Genomic DNA, 20,802 nt, shown 5'->3' with positions numbered 1-20,802 from the left:
CAGTATACACTTATACACTTGAGTTGCAATAAAAAAAAAAAGGAAGACAACAAGGAAGATAACTTTTGCTGTATTCCTAATACTATTTACATTTTGAAAAATAGTCAAGAGCAACAATCTCACATGCCTTCCTACTGTATCAGCTTTGAAGTCAGAAGATATGATTGGTGTGTGCTACGTGCACACAGAGATCTGTGTGTGATAATCTGTGTGAGATCGGTGTTCACATCACGCAGGACCTGTCATGGTCCTGTCACATCAACACCGTGGTGAAAAAGGCCCAGCAGAGTCACTACCACCTCAGGCGCTTGAGAGACTTCAGACTGCCCTCCAAGGTGCTTAGAAACTTTTACTCCTGTACCATAGAAAGCATCCTGACGGGAAACATCACGACCTGGTTTGGAAACAGCACCATGCAGGACAGACGAGCTCTACAGAGCCGGACTTCAATCTACAGCAAGCGGTGCTGGACCAAGGCCAGGAAGATAGTGAAGGACCTCAGCCATCCCAGCAATGGACTGTTCTCTCTGTTTATAAGGAAAGCGCTTACGCTCCCTGAAGGCCAACACAGAGAGACTGAGGAGGAGCTTTTTCCCGCAGGCGATACGGTCTCTCAACCAGGTTAACACACAGGACTCCGTGTTTTTGCAACATTGCACAGAAATGGTCACTTATGAAAATTATTCATCTGTGCACACACCCCAATACACTGTAGACCAGACAACCATGGACATTGCACATTTGCACACATATTGCACACTTGCACCCTTCTGGACATTTTCCATTCATTCCACTTCTTATTTGCATTTATACTTAAATTTACATTTATTTTGTCTTATACGGAAAAGTTCTATATTTCTTATATATTCTTAAAATTTTTTATACTTTGGTCTAACTTCATATAGTTAAACTATTTATTTATTTCTTGCTTCTTTTTTTATTTTTCTCTTATTTCTTGTCAATTGTTTTGTTTTTAAAAATTTTAAGGTCACAGGCGGTCGTATAAGCATTTAATTACATATTGTACTGTGTATGTGACAAATAAAATTTGAATTTGAGATCTTGGAGAAGACATAGTGTTTAAACAGCGGTCCGCTTCCATGTCCACGGATTTGCAAATTCATCTGTTTTGTGCCTGAGACCACCTTTTCCAGGCAAGGTTCCTTGTTTTCTCACTGATCAAAAACATCTTAACCTGGGTTAAAGTGTTCTTGGAAATGATCCCTGGGCCATTATGTAAAAATAACCACTATAAGCATATAGGGCTGCGCTGTCAGGGCAGGTAGATCTTTGACACCCTCACTATTATCCCTAACTTATCAACATTCTCACTAAAGGTTTGGCACATTTTAGGCTTTTGCCTAGAAGTTGGAGTTGAGTGGAATAAACACTGGTCAAAGCGTAGCAGTGGTTGAGTAAATACTGCTGTCTGGTGGTTTAGGTGACACACTGTCTAAATTTGAGGTAGCTCATAGCTGAGATTTGCCTTGTTAAAGTCCCATAAGACAGTAAGCATAGAATGTGAAGTGTTTTATTTCTGCTGCTGTAATTCTTTCAACAAGCATGTGGTAGGATATACTGCACACTTCAACAAGAATGAACAAGCTGAATTCTCTCTGCAACTAAAATGGTTTAAAAAAGTGATTCTATATCAGGAGAGCAGAGTTTCAATAATATCCTGACATTTTTACACCATCCATCATGAGTATAGACTGTAGAAAGAAACCAGAGTACCAGGAGGAAACCCACCAAGAACAGGGAGAACATGCAAACTCTATGCACACAGACCCAGGAAGAGACGGGAATTGAAAGCTTGACTGTGGGTGCAAGGTGACAGTGCTAAACACTATGTCACCATGCCATCTGTGAAGGAATGCAGAGAACAATCTTATAGTAATAATATTAAGAATAAAATAAGGTTGTCCCGCCGCAGAGAGATCCTATGTAGATAGATAGAAGAAAATACAGGAGCAAAACTTGTTGTTGAAGTACGTCATACAGTAAATAAATGACATCAGGAAAATTAGTGTGTTGAGTGTGAGGAGCTGATTTGTGTATTAAACCCTGTAGAGTGGTGAAGGTTAACTCAGCAAGTGCTTTAGACTATAGTCAGGGTTTATTGGGCCATGTGCAGATCCAGGCTCAGAAACAGGCATGACATTATGTATTGAATTATTATTTTTTTTATGTATTGACATTATGTATTTGAATTATATAATTATAAAACACTTCAGTCTATAATGTAAAGTGGCAGACCGGGTGTGTATGTGTGAGATCAGTGGTAAGTCGAGTGTCTCACTGAGCTCCGTCTTTCCTCAGAGTGAACATGTCTCTAAGGCTTTTCTATGAGGAGTAGAGCAGACACACACAGGGATTTTAGAAATAAACCTCTCAGTGACTGTGAGTCACAGGACACACACTGGATGCGTCAGAGCAGCAATGATGAATGGAAAACAGAAACTGTGTGTGTGTGTAATGACTTAGCTGGCTTACAGGCTCCTGGGCCATGCTTAAGGAAGTGTTCACCTAGCACGGAAACAACACATATTGGAGTGTGAGCTGACTTTTGCTGTTTGAGTTTATTTTACACACTTGCGCGTGCACACACACACGTTGTTCATGTTTGTGTGACATTTCACCGCTGTCCGTGGTGCTGAACGTATACCACAGAGCGACACACTCTCTTACTGTACTGATCAAACTAATTGTGAAAACAACTCATTAAAGATGTCACATGATTAAACAAAAATTACAAAAACTGTGAATCTCTAAGCACTACAGAGAGACAAGCACAGGATGTTTACATCTCTCTCTCGCTTTGTCTCTCTCTCTCTGTCTCTGACAATGTCCTGGGGGATCTCATTTACTAACACTTGGTTTTAGTCCCACAGAGAGCAGGAGAGAGACATGCACAGACACAGATAGAAAGATATAGAGACAGAAAGATGGACAGAAAAATATGAAAAAAAACAGACAGAATGAGACCAACTGAAAGTTAGAAAAAGAAAAACGACGGAGAATATTAATTTGACACAGAGATAGAGAGAGACAGAAAGTGATACAGACAAACAAAAAGAGATGAAGACAGTCTGTAAGAGTTAGCCAGTTAGATGGACAGAAATACAAAGACAGACAGGGACAGATACCCTAAAAAGAGAGAGACAGAGTAAGACAGATGTACAGTACAGTAGAAAGAGACAAAAGACATACCATAGAAAGAGAGACCAACAGAAAGACAGAGACAGAATAGGGAGAATAAGTGTTGATTGTCGCTGTATCAGAATTGTCATTGTGTTTGATCTGATCTGATCTCTCTCTCTCTCTCCCCTCTGTCCACCGCTTCCACCCAGAAGGATCTTCCTTTGCCACGTAAAAGCAGCAGGTGAGTGACACACTCAATATCTGTATTTTTTTTTTTTTTGTGTGTAGAATGACCATTACGGGGAAAACTTCACCACACTCTAGTGCATTAAACACACAGTTTAACCCTCAACACTAATGTGATTTATAAACACTGGAGGCCACCAGTTCCGCTTCACACTGAGTGCACGTCTAAACCATCACACACTCGCATTAAACTGCTCCGGCTCAGTAACAGTTCATTAGCCGTTTGTGTATTTACACATACATACACACACACGCACACAGATTGACACACAGTGAGCGTGGGAGGTAACTGCTCACTCCTCACACAGGATCTTCTCATTAACACACTGAACACAAGACAAATGTGTGTGCTGCTTTATTTCTGGGAGCAAAAATGGAAAACATTAAATATGAAAGAAGTGAATCTTAGTGCTCCACCCTTAATGTCGGTCACAAACCCCTCCCTGTGTGTTAGTCCAGGACAGTGAGCAGTAGTCTGGTATAATGCTGTGTTAGCTGAAACTAGACTGCAGGGTGCTGGGCTCGAGCCAAAATGGCTTCCTTGCCTCTGGGAGTATTTTCTACACCCGCGCTACTAATCCCTTAATCTGTGAGACACAGCTAAGGAAAGACACACCTGCACTGAGATGTTCACTCTAATTTTTATTTTCCTGCCTTTCCCCTTCCTCTCAATTATTGTATCTCTTCCTCTCAGTCTCTTTCCCTTTGTCACTCTTCTTTTCTTCTCGGCTATGTTTATTCTTTCTCTGTAGCCTTCTCTCCCTCCATTTCTTTTCCTTTTTCTATCTGTCTTTATTCATCTGTCTGCTCCTGTTTGTTTCTCTCCAGCTGCTATTTTCCCTCTTTCCTTTGCTTACATATACATTTTTTTTAGTTCTCTTCCATTTCATTTTTTCCCATGTTTCTTCCTTTATTACAATTTCTCTTTTTCCCTCTCCCCTTGCTGTATCTTAGATGATCTGTTTAGCTTTCCCTCCATATCTCCCCGGTCAGTCTGCATCTGTCACTCTGTGAATAAGTGTGACATGGAGATGTTCTGCCCAGGAGGGTTAGTTATGTCACTCAGAACTTTCTGGGCGTGTAAGCACTGCTTCATGTTTAGAAAACAGCTTTTATATTTGTTTTGATCACTGGTGGAAATGCTGGTGATGAAGGTGGAGGTGTGCCTGGCCGTGGTGCTGTTGTGGACCTACAGGCTAAGACAGGCTTCATTCTAATTAATTGATTTAAACATTAGCTGATGCTTTGTATAATTTTACACAATACCATTAAAATCCACCTGCCTAATATATTGTAGGTCCTCTTGTGCCACCAAAACAGCTCTGGTATTTGGCACAACCAGCAACTCCTTTATGTCCTGTAAGATGTGAGATGGGGCCTCCATGGATCTGACTTGTTTGTTCAGGGGGCATTATCCTGCTGAAAATGACACTGCCATCAGGGAACACTGTTGTTGTAAAGAAGTGTAACTTGGTCAGCAACAATGTTTAGGCTGGTGTCAAAGTATCTGAAGACCTCCATTGGCTTGTCTTCTTCAAATAGTGCATCTTAGTGCCATCTGTTCCACCAGATGTGATCCACCAGACCAGGCCACCTTTTTTATTGCTGTGTAGTCTAGTTCTGATGCTCATGTGCTCTTTGTAGAAGCTTACATCAGCACTAACAATGGATTCACACTCAACATGAGCTCATTCTGACAGCAGTGAATAAACCCTAGTGTGAGCTGTTAGCATGATCTCATATTAATCAGCAGCGATAACTTGGATCCATTGTTAGCGTCCAGATACAAAGCGCTAACTTTGTCTCATGCTACAGTATGACAAAGTGAGCTCTTTGCAGCACTGTGCTTCTTTTTCTCTTTTCCCAAATCCCTTAGGGCTAAGAGGGTCCAGATAATGGACCCCACAGTTTCAGGAATTCTTCATACGTTTTAAATGGGATTTAAATGAAGAGACTTGACTTAACTGTTTTTTGAAACCTTTAACCATTGCTGTGGTGTTGGGGTTGTTGTCTGGTTGAAGCCTCCTGTCATCTCCTCAGACTCTGTTTTTTTAATCCAGTGGGAATATATTCTAATCTGACATGTCCTGATGCACCGCTCCAGTCAGGGTTTATGTCGTGTAATGCCTCAGTGTAGAAGCAGCCCAACGTTTTGATGCTCTCACCTCACCATGGAGGCAATGGCGCTCTTGCTGTTGGACACACAACACTTTATTCTTCAAACATGATAGGCTGAACTATAAATATACCTTTTTAAGGGGTATAAATATGAATAAAACGCAAGTTAGTCTAAATCTTCTGTCCAAGAAAATCTCTCTTTGTCCTCATTTCCTCTCTGTGTCAGAGGAGACTGGGGGGAAAGAAATTGCATTTGGACTTTGCCTCTCTCTCTCTCTCTCTCACACACACACACACACACACACACACACACACGTCACCCGGCATCCTTACACTCACACACAAGTGCAGACTCTTTTTCTCCCTACAGCGAAAGATGAAAAGAGGAGATGGAGTAAGAGCCTGTGTGTGTTGCATAACATACTTTCAGAGACTCTGACTCTGTTTGTTTTAGCTCAATGACTCTCTTTCCACCTTAGAGAGCATCTTTGCCTTGCTGTGTGTGAGTGTGTGTGAGAGAGAGAGGGGTAAACATGTGAGCTGTTTTCATGTTCCAGCTGCCGAGCCAGTAACAGGAAGAGTCTGATCCTCACCTCGACCTCGCCCACTTTACCTCGTGCTCACTCTCCTCTCCCTGGACACCTTGGTAAGAACACGACATCAACAAACGCTTCTAACAAATACAGTCACGCTCAACACACACACTCACACTTAGTCACAAAAGTAAGTCCAACAGTGAGGCTGTAGTAGAAGACTGACTATGAGGCTAATCAGATAAAAACAAGCAATAAAACATGAAGGCTCCAGGTTAGCATTAGTGTTATACCTTAACCTGTACACACAGAAAGAGTGATGTAATGCGTTAACATTGTCTTTGTTCTGATCACTATTAGGGTTTTTAACATGGCTGCTATTTGTCTTCCTGCCTCCACAGGAAGCAGCCCGCTTGACAGCCCTCGCAATTTCTCTCCCAGCAATCCGTCTCACTTCTCCTTCACAGCTTCCTCCAGACGGTAAAAACACACATATACACACACACACACACTATCTTTCTCTCTCACACACAGATAACATCTTGCATTCGATTCTCCTTCCTTTTCCTCCTCTGTCCATAGAGATGGTCGCCGTTGGTCACTGGCTTCTCTTCCATCTTCTGGTTATGGCACCAACACACCCAGCTCGGTACACACACACACACACACACACACACACTGTGCTAATGAGATTATTTAGATCATAAAGGGTTCTTGGTGCGGTTTATGTGCCCTGATTGCAGCAGTGCTGTTTCTTAATCAACTGAGAGAATTAATCAGGAGGTCATTTAGAGTCTCTCTTTCTCTGTCTCTGTTAATGCTTCAGTCATCCAGCTCATCTCAGGAGCGTCTGCACCAGTTGTCCTATCAGCCCTCCATGGACGAGCTGCTCTTCCTGACCAAACACTTCGGCAGTACCGAGAGCATCACAGATGATGATGGGGGTCGGAGCTCTCCCCATACACGCCCACGCTCACGCAGCCTTAGGTACACATTGGACAATTGTTGAAACCAGATAAGACATATTTCGTACATATGGAAATACGATAAGATAACTTGTATATACTTTAGAATACATTTTAGCACACTTTTACTTTAGTTAACATTCTGAGGGACTGTTTATTTTCTTTAATGTCTTCTGTCTCTGTCCCTCTGTTGAATAAGCTCATCCTATTATTTCTTTTTCCTTTTTGTATAATAACTGGTTACTACTGCAGTCCTGGAAGATCTGCTTCCTGCTGTGACAATGAGATCATGATGATGAACCACGTGTATAAAGAGCGCTTCCCAAAGGTACACACAATCACACATACACTATTTATTTAACATCATTGTAAATGGACCAGAGGAACTATGTTTATATGTATTATTTGAAATTCAGGAGCCTTGTTTGTAAAATCAAGCTTAAGCCATTGGTTTCTCATAGATACTGCGTAGCCGCGTACCTTATGCTGCAACCAGTGGCGGCTGGTGAAAATTTTTCCTGGTGGGGCTGATGTGACAAAATATTTCTTTGCTTAGTCCAATATAAGAATTAAAATCAACAGTCAGACGATAATTACAATTAACAGTAATGATTTAATCTCCTCCTCAAAATCACCAGTTTCACAGATAAAGTAAATGAACAAATGTCCATTGTATAATACGCCATGCATGCTTAAGAGAGTATCAAATACAATAATCAACATCAAAGGGTATGATCAGCTGGATCACCTTTCAAGCAAAGTTGCATCTCAAAGTGGTTCACACAAAGAAAAACAGTTTTAAAAATGCAATTTAACACAACAGTCTAAAACGGGTATATTAATAAGGATCTCACCGAATTTGGTGGAAACTGCTCTTCGCTCGTTAAGTTCGCCATCATTACTCTGATTGACCGCGCCTCAGAAGAAAAAAAACTTAAATCTCGCGGTATTTTCTGCTGCTTGGGGCAGAATTTTCAGCGCCCCAAGACCATAAAATTCTGAGAACCTGATTGGCCGCATATTTATTAATTTTCCCTAGCAACAGCTACATGACAGGCTATTTGGCTGCACTCAGGGGCGCTTTTTCTCAGCGCCCATGACAGAAACGATACAAGTCTGTCTGTGGAAATTCACTGGTGAATGAATGTTACTAGGTGGGAAATGTTGTATATGTTATTCATATCGCATGTAGGCACATACTGGTGGGTAAACCGAATTTAAAAACTTAATTTGTAAAAATATATTTTACATTTTTAGCCCCTCTTATCAGGGAGGGCGGTGCCCCAGCGCCCCCTATGGGCCGGCCGCCACTGGCTGCAACCTACAGTGTAGCCTGTGGTGAGGAAGACCACAATGACTGTGCTTGGTCCAACTGGTAGCATGGCAATTCCTACTTTTTCTTCTTCTATGCCTCCTTCTGCCTCATTAGTTTCAGTGTTTCATACTGACTGTTTTCGTGTTCTCTCTTTTCTGCGGTGCAGTAACTACAGTAAAAGTAACCGTTGTTATACATTTATCAGCTTTAACAAGATCCACTCAGTTTCTTTCATCATTGTTTGTAGTAGATAGAAAAACTTTAGCAGAGAGTGGTAAAGACACTCAGCGCAGTGGAATAGGAGCCCAACTACTAGCTAGTGGTTTGGTGGTGTAATTGCAGAGCAACACAGACACACTGATGCACAACTATAAATGCTGTAGGCCATTTGTGTAACCTATGGCGTAGACTTGATGCAGTAGCATGAATCATGCTTAAGTCCAGTTGGTTTGAGTAGTGTGATCTCTCTAAACTATGCTTGGGAACAGTTCAGCGTACTGTCCTGCTTGAAGAGGTGGCTTCAGTTTAACAAGGAACTTGAATGCTATGATGTCATTTAAGCACTTGATACATTTAATATCTGGGATAGTAGGGGATCTGGTCATCACTTTATTAATGAATTGAGTTATTAATAAATCCATATGGAGAATTTTGATACAGAATTTTGTGAGGGAACACACATGAGTTATTTTCTTAGGGCCGTCCATCACTTAACTTATTTGCATATCATAATTCCTGGCAAGAGACATTAACGTGGATAAAATGTCTCATAGAGCAACTTTCAGTGAGTTTACATTGATGTTCTTTTAACGAAAGTGCAGTCAAAACCTTAATCCGATCTATTCCTTTAGAAAACTTTAAAAGGTTCTTTCTCTCCTCAGTGCTCACTCAGCCATGTTTTTTAGAAGACCTAACACAGACATTATTAAACTTCTATTAAATTATCTAGGACAACTGAAACAACAAACCAAATGCGCCAGGCCCGTTAGCTGAACCTACATGTATTCCCTCTAAAAAATGATTTAATACACATACACTATAAATAAGTCTCAGGCTCTAATGCAGCACTCTTCCATAGCAATGGTGGCAGATAATGTTCTCCTTGTGCTTGGTGGGTTTCCTCTGGGTACTTCAGTTTCCGCCCAGAGCCCAAAGACAGGCAGATTAGGTCAATTGGTCAAGTGTTCCAACTTGCTCATACTGTGTGTGTGTGTGTGTGTGTGTGTGTAAATGTATGCTTTTGTCCTGGATGGATTGGCATCCAGTCTATGGTGTTCCCCTGCCTTGTGCCCTAAGTCGCCCGGGATAGGCTCCAGACCCCCCGTGGCCCTATACAGGATAATCACTAAAGAGAATGAGTGAGTCAAGGTGGGATGTCAACTACATATGTGTGTGTGTGTGTGTGTGTGTGTGCGTGCACTCATGTCAGGCGACGGCACAGATGGAGGGGCGCTTAGCAGACTTCATCCACACATTCTCACCGGACAACGTGCTCCCACTCGCTGATGGGGTCCTGAGCTTCATCCACCACCAGATCATAGAGCTTGCCCGAGACTGCCTGAACAAATCCCGAGACGACCTCATTACCACCGTCTACTTCTACGAGCTGCAGGAAAACCTCGACAAACTGCTGCACGATGTAAGAGGGAATGTGTGTAAAACCCTGTGTGTGCCTTTCCCCTATGAGTCAGCAACACTGTTCTGCTGTTTTGCTATTTTCTGCTCTGCACACTGAGAGCTCTGTATAATGAAGCACTTACAAACACACACACACACACACACACACAAATATAAAATCAGCAAATAATTCCTGTCTGGCTGTATTTTTTTTTAGCCATTCTGTCTGTCTCTGTCCTTAACTTCATCTATCTGCCTAATTGTGCATTTTTCTTGGTATGTTTGTTCATTGGCTAATTTGTCTGTCTCTCTATCTATCTGCCTGCATGCTTGTCTGTCTATCTACCTGTCTGTCTATTTGTCCATCTATATATTTAACTCTTTCTGTCTGGTGGTATCTATCTATCTATCTATCTATCTATCTATCTATCTATCTATCTATCAGAAATATAATGGAAGTCAGAGTAATGGGGATTTTCAGTTATTTAGGCAAAACTAATCATTTGCTGACTAAGAAAGTTTGTGTAATGCTCCTTGCTTAGATACACACACCTTCTCTGTCAGGCCCTTTATGACTACATTACTTAGTTTTAGCACAGATAATATATACAGGTTATCTTAAACAAACAACTCTCTCTCTCTGTTTGTCTGTCTCTCAGGCGTATGAACGCTCAGAGAGCTCAGAGCTGACCTTTATCATGGAACTCGTGAAGAAGCTCCTCATCATCATCTCTCGCCCAGCTCGACTCTTGGAATGTCTGGTAAGAGTTTAGAGTTTTCTCACTGCAAGAACAATTTATAAAAGAGGAAAGAAGATGCCATATTAAACACCACTGCATTATGGGTAACATAATGAGCTTGAGCATTCTGCCACGAGTTAAGACCTTGCTAATAGCTTGCTTGTTATTAGGATGAGTGACATTTAGCATAGAGATCATTCATTAGTTCACTAAGCTAAAGCAAAGAAGGATGTTAACATGTTATAGAGAACACAGCTTTATTTTGTTGTTTCGCTTATAGGACTTGCCTCTCCATCTCTGCTTCCCTAATGCATTGGGTAACACAGAGCTACACTAAACTCCTGCTCCATCCCAAATCAAATTGCGCTGGAGACCGACGTCTTTACACGCTATAATGTTACTGCCCAAGAGAGCATAGCAGACAGACAGACCGAGAGGAACGGGCCTGTGATGGCATTTGCATTTAGATTGGAAGTCCTCCATGCTGTGTTTGTGTGTGTAAGAGCGATCAGTGCCCCCCCCCGCCCTAACTCTGAGGTACTCATGCTAATAGCTCCCTGCACCAGCGTGTGATTTAAAAGTTCCAGCCTCTCTGTCTGACATTAGGATAAATGGAAAATCTATAATCCCTGTTCTCTCTCTGCAAGATAAAGTATCGCAAGATAAAGTAGCAGCTCCAGTGCTATCAAAAGTCCAGACAGCGGCTCTAGAGTGTAAGCTGTATAAGCAACTATAATTACATTTAAATTTTATTTGTTACATACACAGTCAGATATGCAGTGAAATGCTTAATTCTTCGCATATGCCAGGGGTCAGAGCGCAGGGTCAGCCATTTTACAGCACCCTGGAGCAGACAGGGTTAAGGGCCTTGCTCAGGGGCCCAACAGCGGCAACCTGCAACCGCTGATTTTCTGATCCGTAACTCAGAGCCTTAACACACTGAGCCACCACTGCCCCTAATGAGTGTATTAAAAATCACATGAAGAGTCATAAGACTGCATTCTCCTTTTTTTTTTGCAAAACATACTTTTACAGACCACAAGAGTGCATACATCAAACTATTACATAATCATGTTTAAATGTTAATTTTCATAAGCTTGATGTGAAAGGCTCCTCCTGAACAGGAAGTTTTATCATAATGAAATATGGCCCCCTTTCTGCTTGTAGGAGTTTAACCCAGAGAACTTTTACCACCTGCTAGAGGCGGCCGAGGATCACGCCAAAGAGGGACAACTGATGAAGACGGACATCCCACGCTACATTATCAGCCAGCTCGGCCTGACCAGAGACCCTCTGGAGGGTGAGACACTGAGACACAAAAAATACATGTGACATTGGAAAACAGTCAGCAACAGGATGATGTGATTAGGCTGAGTAACTGTTATCACCCTAAAGTGTGTATTTTTGTTGAATTCCTATTACACCACTGCAACATGATCCGCCTATAGATTTAGCATGTTTTATGCTGGTTGCCCTAACTGACACAACACTTTGGACTGACACTAAGACTCCATTGGCCTATGCTAAGTTGTAATTTGTCGACCATATTTTTTTAATCTTATTTATTAGAGTAACACAATATATCTTAAGCATTAATTGTCAGAGTTAATGTTGTGGAACCTCCCTTAGACAAGTAAGTTTCTGTTTGCACTTATGTTATAGCAGCTCCAGCGACTAGTTTCCTCACCAGCTTCTTTTATTTTTGTCTCTATTGAAATGAATAGAGATCCCAAAGAAATGTAAGCTACATTGATGCAGAATGTAAACAGGCGGCATATTGATGGTCAAGGTGAACCTTGGCACCAACAGTTAAAATGGTTACTGCATACATTAATGGTCAGTTATTTGCCAAAATCACATCTTTGGACTCCAAATGATAAACAAAGGCAAAAGCATGTTGGACTTGCAATACACAGACATTTATAACTACTGAATCAGTTTGCTATCAGCTTTCACCTAAGAAGATTTAGAGGCATATGAATACAACTTGAAATCATTTAGTTTTTTCTTTATGCAATAGAGTTAATGTAAATTTTTGTCATTATACATGAGAGGGTCATTTGTCAGTATGTAATCTTATTCCATGTAATAATATAATCTTCCTCTGTGACTAGAACATTAAAACACTATTATAAAAACACAATTAAAACACTGTTAGGGGGCAGACAGAAACTGCCCAAGCTGCTGTTAGAGAAATTACATCTTACACCTTTTGACCAGTCAGAATCCAGTCTTTCAGCAGCACTGTGTTGTGAACACACGGACTGATTTGATGTATCTGATTTTTCAGAAATGGTCAATCTGGAAAGTTATGACAGCGAGGGACCCCTCACACCAGAGACTGATGACTCTACAGAGGTCAGCAACACGAACACACACATACACACACAGATACATATGTGCAGGGTTTACCTTTAACCTACATGCAACTATTTCTGTCAAAACTATCAAACTGCAATTCATGCATTATGGGAAAAGACAGTCTTTTGGCATTAAAAGTTTTATCCACACACAATTTTACACACACAATTTTACACCACACACACAGACACAGACACACACACACACACAGCTTTAAAATTTAAAGACCCATTTGCTGTCCTCCATTTAGCCTGATTACATTCCCAATCTCTTAATTAACTTCACCACTTTAGGGACTGACCATTTTCAGAAGCAATATGTGTTGAATATTATTAAAGTTTTAATATACACATACATTTTCATGGACAATCCTCAGATTCTTTTTAGTAGACCAAGGAGTATAATTAAGCCATTTCTAAAGTAACTTTCCAAATAACTTTAAATGCTGATGAATAAGACAGTAATTTTCTTTTTCACAAGCGCATTTGAGTTAGCCCTAATGTTTCAGACTGAGGCTACGGATGTGGAGTGTTGCTTTTATAGAAGCTTCCAGAACCTCTTTAAAAAGTAATCTTTATGCAGCTCAGACAGAGAATATGGTGTGTGTGTGTGTGTGTGTGTGTGCACGTCTTTAACTCAGCAAGTGCTGCTCTGTATTTCTCTCAGGGGAAGATGAAAATGATAAAACCTCCTGGAGAAGCTGACTTCCAGACCATCAAACTGATCAGCAACGGAGCATATGGGTGAGAAACTCTCTAGTTCCACCAAGCCTAGCCTATCCATCTCTACATCCGTATATCCATTTATCGGTCTCCCCATTAATCCATACATACTGTATATACTGTATGTAACTGTGTCCTCCCTGTATCCATTATATACTGCCTGGCCAAAAAGAAATGTTATGCAATCTTTTGTAACTCTAGAAAGGCTTATAAATAATATACACTGTATGTACAATAAAGTATCATTCAAGACGTGTATTCAATCAGATCTAATAAAGTTTTTAATATACTAAAATGCTGAGTGTGTGTGTTTAGGGCGGTGTACCTGGTGCGTCACCGGGAAACCCGTCAGCGTTTCGCCATGAAGAAGATCAACAAACAGAACCTCATCCTGAGGAACCAGATCCAGCAGGCCTTTGTGGAAAGAGACATCCTCACATTCGCTGAGAACCCATTCGTGGTCAGCATGTTCTGCTCCTTCGAGACCCGCAGACATCTCTGCATGGTCATGGAGTACGTGGAGGGTGAGACGACCAAAAATACACTTACATACACACAGCAGCCATAATCCTATAAAGAAAATCTATAGAAACAAGACCTAGGGCAACTCCTGAAAAATAATCAGGCCTCTTGTGTGAACAAGAGCTGAGACATTACTAGAAAACTCACAATGATACCTTTTCTTCAAAATAATAAAAAAGGCTTTGACTTAAAAGATGTATACAGTATACAATAAAACTTTATCATACAATCAGAAACAGCTAGGTAAACACAGATAAGTCAGGGAGTAAACACAGTACAGTTGCACAAACTGAAAAAACAAACCAATCACAGAACAAGGGGCAGAGACAGGGCAAACAATACTACAGTACCACACTGACAGTAACAGTCCAGGAACAGTAACACATATCCCCTGACTAAAGCATTACAATAAGTAGTTTCTTTTGTTTTTAACTAAACATAATTTAAATACATTTAATACCATTTTTCTTCAGCTGCAGTTTGAACAAATGACTTCAAATGTATGTTTTTTTTCCCCTCCATGATAAACACAGCTGTTGGGGTGCACTTGGTGGTTCCTCTTTTGCCGTCTATAGGGACACTCAGGATTAAGTCATCCATCTGCACAAGCTTAGCACAACAATACATGGTCATAAACACTGCTCAGATGGATCAATCACTTTCTAAGCAGGGGAAAGTTTTATGGCTGAGGTGCCAGATGTTCCTTGCAGGTGCTTGTTTCAGAACCTGCATGAATAAAATATACAACAGCTCAGAGCTTTTCATCAGCTGCTTCCTCACAAAGCATGTTTATTCATTATTTAGGAATATAAACATTAAAGTAGGTGGCATAGCTGCAAGCACTGTGGCTTCGTACCTCCATGGTTGAGGGTTTAATTCCTACCTCGTCTTTGTGCATTGAGTTAGCATGTTCTCCCCGTGCTTGGTTGATTCCTCCCATGGTCCAGAGACTTGGGATTCCCAATTTTCCATTTGCATGTGGGTTGAAATAAATTGGTACCTGTCCTGGGTGTACCATGCCTTGTGCATTATTATCTCCTGGAATAGGCTCCAGGACCCTCCGCAACCCTGTATAGTATATAAGCGCTATAAAAGATGATTGAATGAATAAATAATCATCAAAGTTCTGTGCATTACATCTATACATACATGTTATATCTATAGTGATGTTAACACACTGATGAAACATATTGTGTCCCACTGCTGGATGAAAACATACCTCAGGTAAGCCATGTCTGAGTTAGAAGATTGTTCACTATGAAAACCATACTAGGTAAGACCTAGTAATATTTACTGTACATATCACTTTAACACTAGAAGCGCCGAGCAGCGGTCATTTGACCGCAAGGGGGTAAAAAAAAAAAAAATACTTCACACTCGATCAAAATCCAGGACCCTCCTTTCATGACTTTTCCTAGTTCTGTGAGCTTAATCACCCTGTATGCTTACATTTTTAAAATTGCACCAATAAAAGCCAGTATAAAGCTATTTTGCTCTTATTTACGTGAAATCGCTGACAGCTGCGCGCCGGTCATGCCGTTTCCTGCCTTTTCCAACCTGCAACTCTCTATTCTCTCAGCAGATGGCGCAAGGAATCGCGCATACTATCTATGTGTCATTCAGTGCGTATAGGTAACTATCTCAGGTTTCATTCCAAATATGCAGTTTATTATATATATATATATATATATATATATATATATATATAATAATAATAAACTGCATAAACTCAGGTTTCATTCCAAATATGCAGTTTATTATATATATATATATATATATATATATATATATATATATATAATAATAAACTGCATATTTGGAATGAAACCTGAGATAGTATATATATATATATATATGTAGTATATATATATAGTAGAGATAGTATATATAGATAGTATATATATATATATATATATATATATATATTTATTTTTTCAAATAAAATCGCTATTACTTGACCCTGAAGTTCAGTTTAGCACACAAAAAAACTGAAAAGTCCTTTCTGGTAAATCAACTGCATATGTGCATATGGCACAACCCTGAACTGCATGAAATAACATGTTATGTATAGTCTTGACAGTCTAGGTAATAACGCTTTAGAAGCTGTGAGTCATGTTGCCAGGTTTTCACCCAGTTGGATTACTTTCTTTGTTGTCTTGGGCTGGTAATAAACAATAGGCTCATTTTAAATATTGAATATTGTTGTAGAAATCGGAGCTTACCTGAATGGTCCAGAAGAACATTCCTTCACAACAAAGCACAAAACCCCAGTGTGTGCCCAGCATTAAGGGCTTTGCCACATAAAAGGTTTGCAGTATAGAAATGAAAACAACTGCATGTGTTGCAAGTTAAACATCAATGAATACTGTTGTGCTTTTTTTTTTATTAGCACCAAAACAAACAAACAATGCCCTCCTTTATTATCACTTGTTGTTGGTGTATCACTTGTTGTTGGTGTCGCTGTCACCCTTGGCTTGCTCATCAGAGACATTTCATTCATCATTCATTCATTTCATTATTACCTAGACACATTTTTCTCACACATACACACTTCCAAATATTTTCTTTTCTTTTCTTTTCTAGAAAAAAAAAAAAAATCTTTAATTTTTTTTGTGAAGCTGCTTTGAGACAATGACCATTGTTAAAAGCGCTATATAAATAAAATTGAATTGAAAAGTTGGTGGCAATAATTATGTGGTTTTCTCCATAACAGTCATGAGTGTGTCTGAATGAAGCCGTGAAAAACATTAATGTAAAAATGTATGAAACAGGCTACAGAGGAATTTTCGCAGGGCTCCCAAACACATGAAGGCAGTGTATACTATACTTGTGTAACAGCAGTAACCACAACTCTGACTTATTGTGCCTGTGTTAGGGGGAGATTGTGCCACGCTGCTGAAGCACATCGGAGCGCTGCCTGTAGAGATGGCACGCATGTACTTTGCCGAGACCGTCCTTGCTCTCGAGTACATCCACAACTATGGTGTGGTGCATCGGGACCTTAAACCTGACAAGTAAGACAGTGTGGACTGTAGTGTGTAGACTGTGCACTACCCACAGTCTGTTGATTGTGTAACAATGCTTTCCACCAACACCCCCATTCCTATTTACTAAATAACTAAAGTCATTTTTATATTACATATTTAAATATTACATATTTACACATTGTGATCATTTAACTCATGAATTCAGTAAAATGATAAAGTAAAATGATAACGTAAAATGTTAAAAATAATCTGACAACCAATATTTTCATATATCTTTTTGTCTTTTTTTATCTCTTACCCTCTGTCTGTCTTTTTGTGCTTGATTTCTGACTTTGTCACCCTCATTCTTGCTATTTATCTGCTCAATGATTATCTCTATCTCACACTATATCTCTTACTTGCTTTTTCTCTTTCTATCTCTCACAGTCTGTTGATCACTTCTATGGGACACATAAAGCTGACCGATTTTGGTTTGTCTAAAATGGGCCTGATGAGTCTCACGACTAATCTATACGAGGGCCACATCGAAAAGGACACCAGAGAATTCCTAGATAAACAGGTACACACACAACATGCAGTCATGGTTACAGTGTAAAACAATAGGACTTCTATACTATAGCTGGATTATTAAGTTAAACATTAAACAAATGTATGTCCAGAGAAGCAATATAGCGTGTCTGCACGTCATTTATTTATTTATTACCTCAGGTGTGCGGCACGCCCGAGTATATTGCCCCAGAGGTCATCTTACGCCAGGGATATGGTAAACCTGTGGACTGGTGGGCCATGGGCATCATCCTCTATGAGTTCCTGGTAGGTTGTGTGCCTTTCTTTGGGGACACACCTGAGGAGCTTTTTGGGCAGGTCATTACTGGTAAGAAACCACACGCTGGTCTATCCTACTGATTTACCTTTTATGTTTATGTAACTTAAACCAATATCCTGTGTAATGTGTGTAGATGACATTGTGTGGCCTGAAGCTGATGAAGCGCTCCCAGTTGATGCCCAGCACCTCATTTCCGCCCTGCTTCAGACCAACCCATTGCACCGCCTGGGCACAGGTACATTCAGACTAAAATAAGCTAGCTAAACTAAACCAGGTTAAGCTCTGGTTATCCTAGGCACAGGTACTGTACACTAATGCTGTGTTTGTGTGCGTGTGAGAGCAGGAGGTGCGGTAGAAGTAAAGCATCACCCGTTCTTTGCTGAGTTGGACTGGAACAGTTTACTGAGGCAGAAAGCTGAATTTGTACCCCAGCTTGAGTCGGAGGAGGACACCAGCTACTTCGACTGTCAGTACACTCAACTTGTGCTTTCTATTTAATTTAAGTTATTATAGTTTGAGTTCATGTAGCTGAAAATTATTTATGCAGAGTAATTTCTTTAATTCATCATGGCTTCCTGTTTATTTTATATATATGCTGACTACCACTAGCGCTATAGTTTCCATGTAATGTCTAAATGAACAAATAATTTTTGCAAGTAAGTCAATTATCTGTGTATTATTCTATATTATATATATTGCATTGTGTGAATTATATTTTATAAATACATTTATAAAATAGAATCATGAATAGAATTTTTATATTTATTTAGAGAATTAAAAATCTGTTTTTTTAGCACGTTCAGACCGTTACCATCACATTCACTCGTTTGATGAAGATGACACCAATGACGATGAGCCTGTTGAGATCCGCCGTTTTTCCTCCTGCTCGCCTCGCTTCAGCAAGGTTACACCTTTTTTTAGATTACTGTATCCCATCTTTCTTTAAACATTTTCAATCTTTCTCCTCCTTACACACTTCATCATTCGCTGCCTGTCTATGACTGTAAGACTTGCCACTTATTCTTTTTTCCATTATACTCTATGTTGATAAAGATTATGTGTAGTGTGTGCCTTGTGTGTAGGTATACAGCAGCATGGAGCACCTGTCCCAGCTGGAACACAAGCCTGTGGTGACTCGCAGGGAGCCGCGAGGTCATCGGGAGGACCGAGCCAAGAGGGAGAGTCTGGGCAGCTTCACTCTGAGAGACAAAACATGGAGGACTGGTTCTCCTGAGATGTGAGTGGAGAGTTTAAATACAGTATATGCAAATGATCCATCACATTCATTCTTCTAGTGACTGAGGGCATTGCGGGTTTGTGTGTATGTGTGCAGGAAGCGTCTGTCTTGCTCAGAGTACTCCTTCACAGAGTCCGACTTCAGTCCCCCTGGTGTCCGCCGCAGATTCTCAGCCCTCATTGACACGCACCGTGTCACCTCTCCTTTAGAGACAGATACAGACACACACACTCGCCATGTGCCAGTCAAAACCAGAGGGATGTCACTAGAGGGTCCTACAATGGCCTCCAGCTCAGCTGGAACTGTGGCAGAGTCATCCAGTGCGGCACTAGTGGCACAAGGATTAGGTGTGTGATGGTGTGCATTACAATGCGAATATCTGCATGGGAACAGTAACCAAGCATGATGTCTTCAATGGGTGATGCTTTACTTGGAGCTGACAGAAAATAGCAGTTTCTATGGGAACAATATTTTAAATACATTGGTCACTAATGGCTAACTGGATTTGCATTCTACATTTTCCAGAAATCCAATTTTGCTGTTGAAGAGGATAAAATAATTTTTTGTTTATGAGATGTGATTATGTTCTCTAGGTAAATAAATCCCCACCCTCTCCTCGTTGTACATTGACAGATAAACTCCTGAAACCTAACGATTCAGCTGTGACCTCAGCACCATTCGGACCCAGAGCCCCAAGTGAAGTGGTTCTGCGGCGAACACGACATCAGCACCTCCCTACTGATGGAGAGAAACACACTCCAACCCGCTCTGGCGCCAAGGTTATAAAGTCAGCCTCTGCCTCAGCCTTGTCCGTCATTATACCTGCAGGTCAGAAATCTCACCAGCAAGGCATGACTTACTGTATGACTCAGTTACCATTAATTTCAAGTCTTTATTAATGTATAATACCCCCCCCCTTTTTTTTTTTTACATATAAATTATATTAATTTTTTCTATCTTTGCACTTTCTTATTTAATTCATTTTCTTTGTTTCAGCTGTTTGTTTTTAGAATTTTAAACTATTTATTGTTATTTTATTAACATATTTATTGTTTATTTTAGATTTTTGAAATATTCTTTCCTTCATTTATTATGTTGTATATTTATATAACAAAAAACATGTTTTTGGTTTGTTCTCAGTTCATTCACACCGTCTTATTCTCTTGTGCATTTTATGTTTTATATCTTTTATTTGTTAAATTTACTGTATGTGCTTTATATGTTTTTCTGCAGTGGAGCAGCATGGGACATCTCCTTTGGCGAGTCCCATGTCTCCCCGCTCCATATCATCCAACCCGTCATCTCGTGACTCATCTCCCAGCCGGGACTACTCTCCATGCGTCAGCATTGTGCGTTCTCCCATCACTATCCAGCGGTCAGGGAAAAGGTACGGCTTCACGCTGCGTGCAATCCGGGTCTACATGGGAGACACCAATGTCTACAGTGTCCACCACATGGTCTGGGTAAGAGAG

The 20,802-nt window shown here is 40.4% G+C and overlaps 1 protein-coding gene across 1 annotated transcript in view; it reads left to right on the top strand.

Annotated features, from left to right (window-relative positions):
• mast1b (microtubule associated serine/threonine kinase 1b) overlaps positions 1 to 20,802 on the top strand; it is a 35,606-nt gene that overhangs the window by 6,828 nt on the left and 7,976 nt on the right. Inside the window, exons 2-23 of the mRNA XM_053489819.1 lie at positions 3,354 to 3,382; positions 6,063 to 6,151; positions 6,440 to 6,518; positions 6,621 to 6,687; positions 6,865 to 7,025; positions 7,256 to 7,331; positions 9,748 to 9,957; positions 10,595 to 10,696; positions 11,843 to 11,975; positions 12,966 to 13,033; positions 13,703 to 13,779; positions 14,074 to 14,282; positions 17,156 to 17,294; positions 17,694 to 17,826; positions 17,976 to 18,141; positions 18,227 to 18,328; positions 18,437 to 18,559; positions 18,888 to 18,997; positions 19,176 to 19,330; positions 19,427 to 19,677; positions 19,964 to 20,158; positions 20,564 to 20,793. Coding sequence (XP_053345794.1) covers positions 3,354 to 3,382; positions 6,063 to 6,151; positions 6,440 to 6,518; positions 6,621 to 6,687; positions 6,865 to 7,025; positions 7,256 to 7,331; positions 9,748 to 9,957; positions 10,595 to 10,696; positions 11,843 to 11,975; positions 12,966 to 13,033; positions 13,703 to 13,779; positions 14,074 to 14,282; positions 17,156 to 17,294; positions 17,694 to 17,826; positions 17,976 to 18,141; positions 18,227 to 18,328; positions 18,437 to 18,559; positions 18,888 to 18,997; positions 19,176 to 19,330; positions 19,427 to 19,677; positions 19,964 to 20,158; positions 20,564 to 20,793 — 2,904 coding nt within the window. The remainder of the gene's footprint in view (positions 1 to 3,353; positions 3,383 to 6,062; positions 6,152 to 6,439; positions 6,519 to 6,620; positions 6,688 to 6,864; positions 7,026 to 7,255; positions 7,332 to 9,747; positions 9,958 to 10,594; positions 10,697 to 11,842; positions 11,976 to 12,965; positions 13,034 to 13,702; positions 13,780 to 14,073; positions 14,283 to 17,155; positions 17,295 to 17,693; positions 17,827 to 17,975; positions 18,142 to 18,226; positions 18,329 to 18,436; positions 18,560 to 18,887; positions 18,998 to 19,175; positions 19,331 to 19,426; positions 19,678 to 19,963; positions 20,159 to 20,563; positions 20,794 to 20,802) is intronic.

The sequence above is a fragment of the Clarias gariepinus genome, chromosome 28 (genome assembly GCF_024256425.1).
Source record: "Clarias gariepinus isolate MV-2021 ecotype Netherlands chromosome 28, CGAR_prim_01v2, whole genome shotgun sequence".
Taxonomy (NCBI): Eukaryota; Metazoa; Chordata; class Actinopteri; order Siluriformes; family Clariidae; genus Clarias; species Clarias gariepinus.
This window is presented reverse-complemented; position numbering and strand designations above follow the sequence as displayed.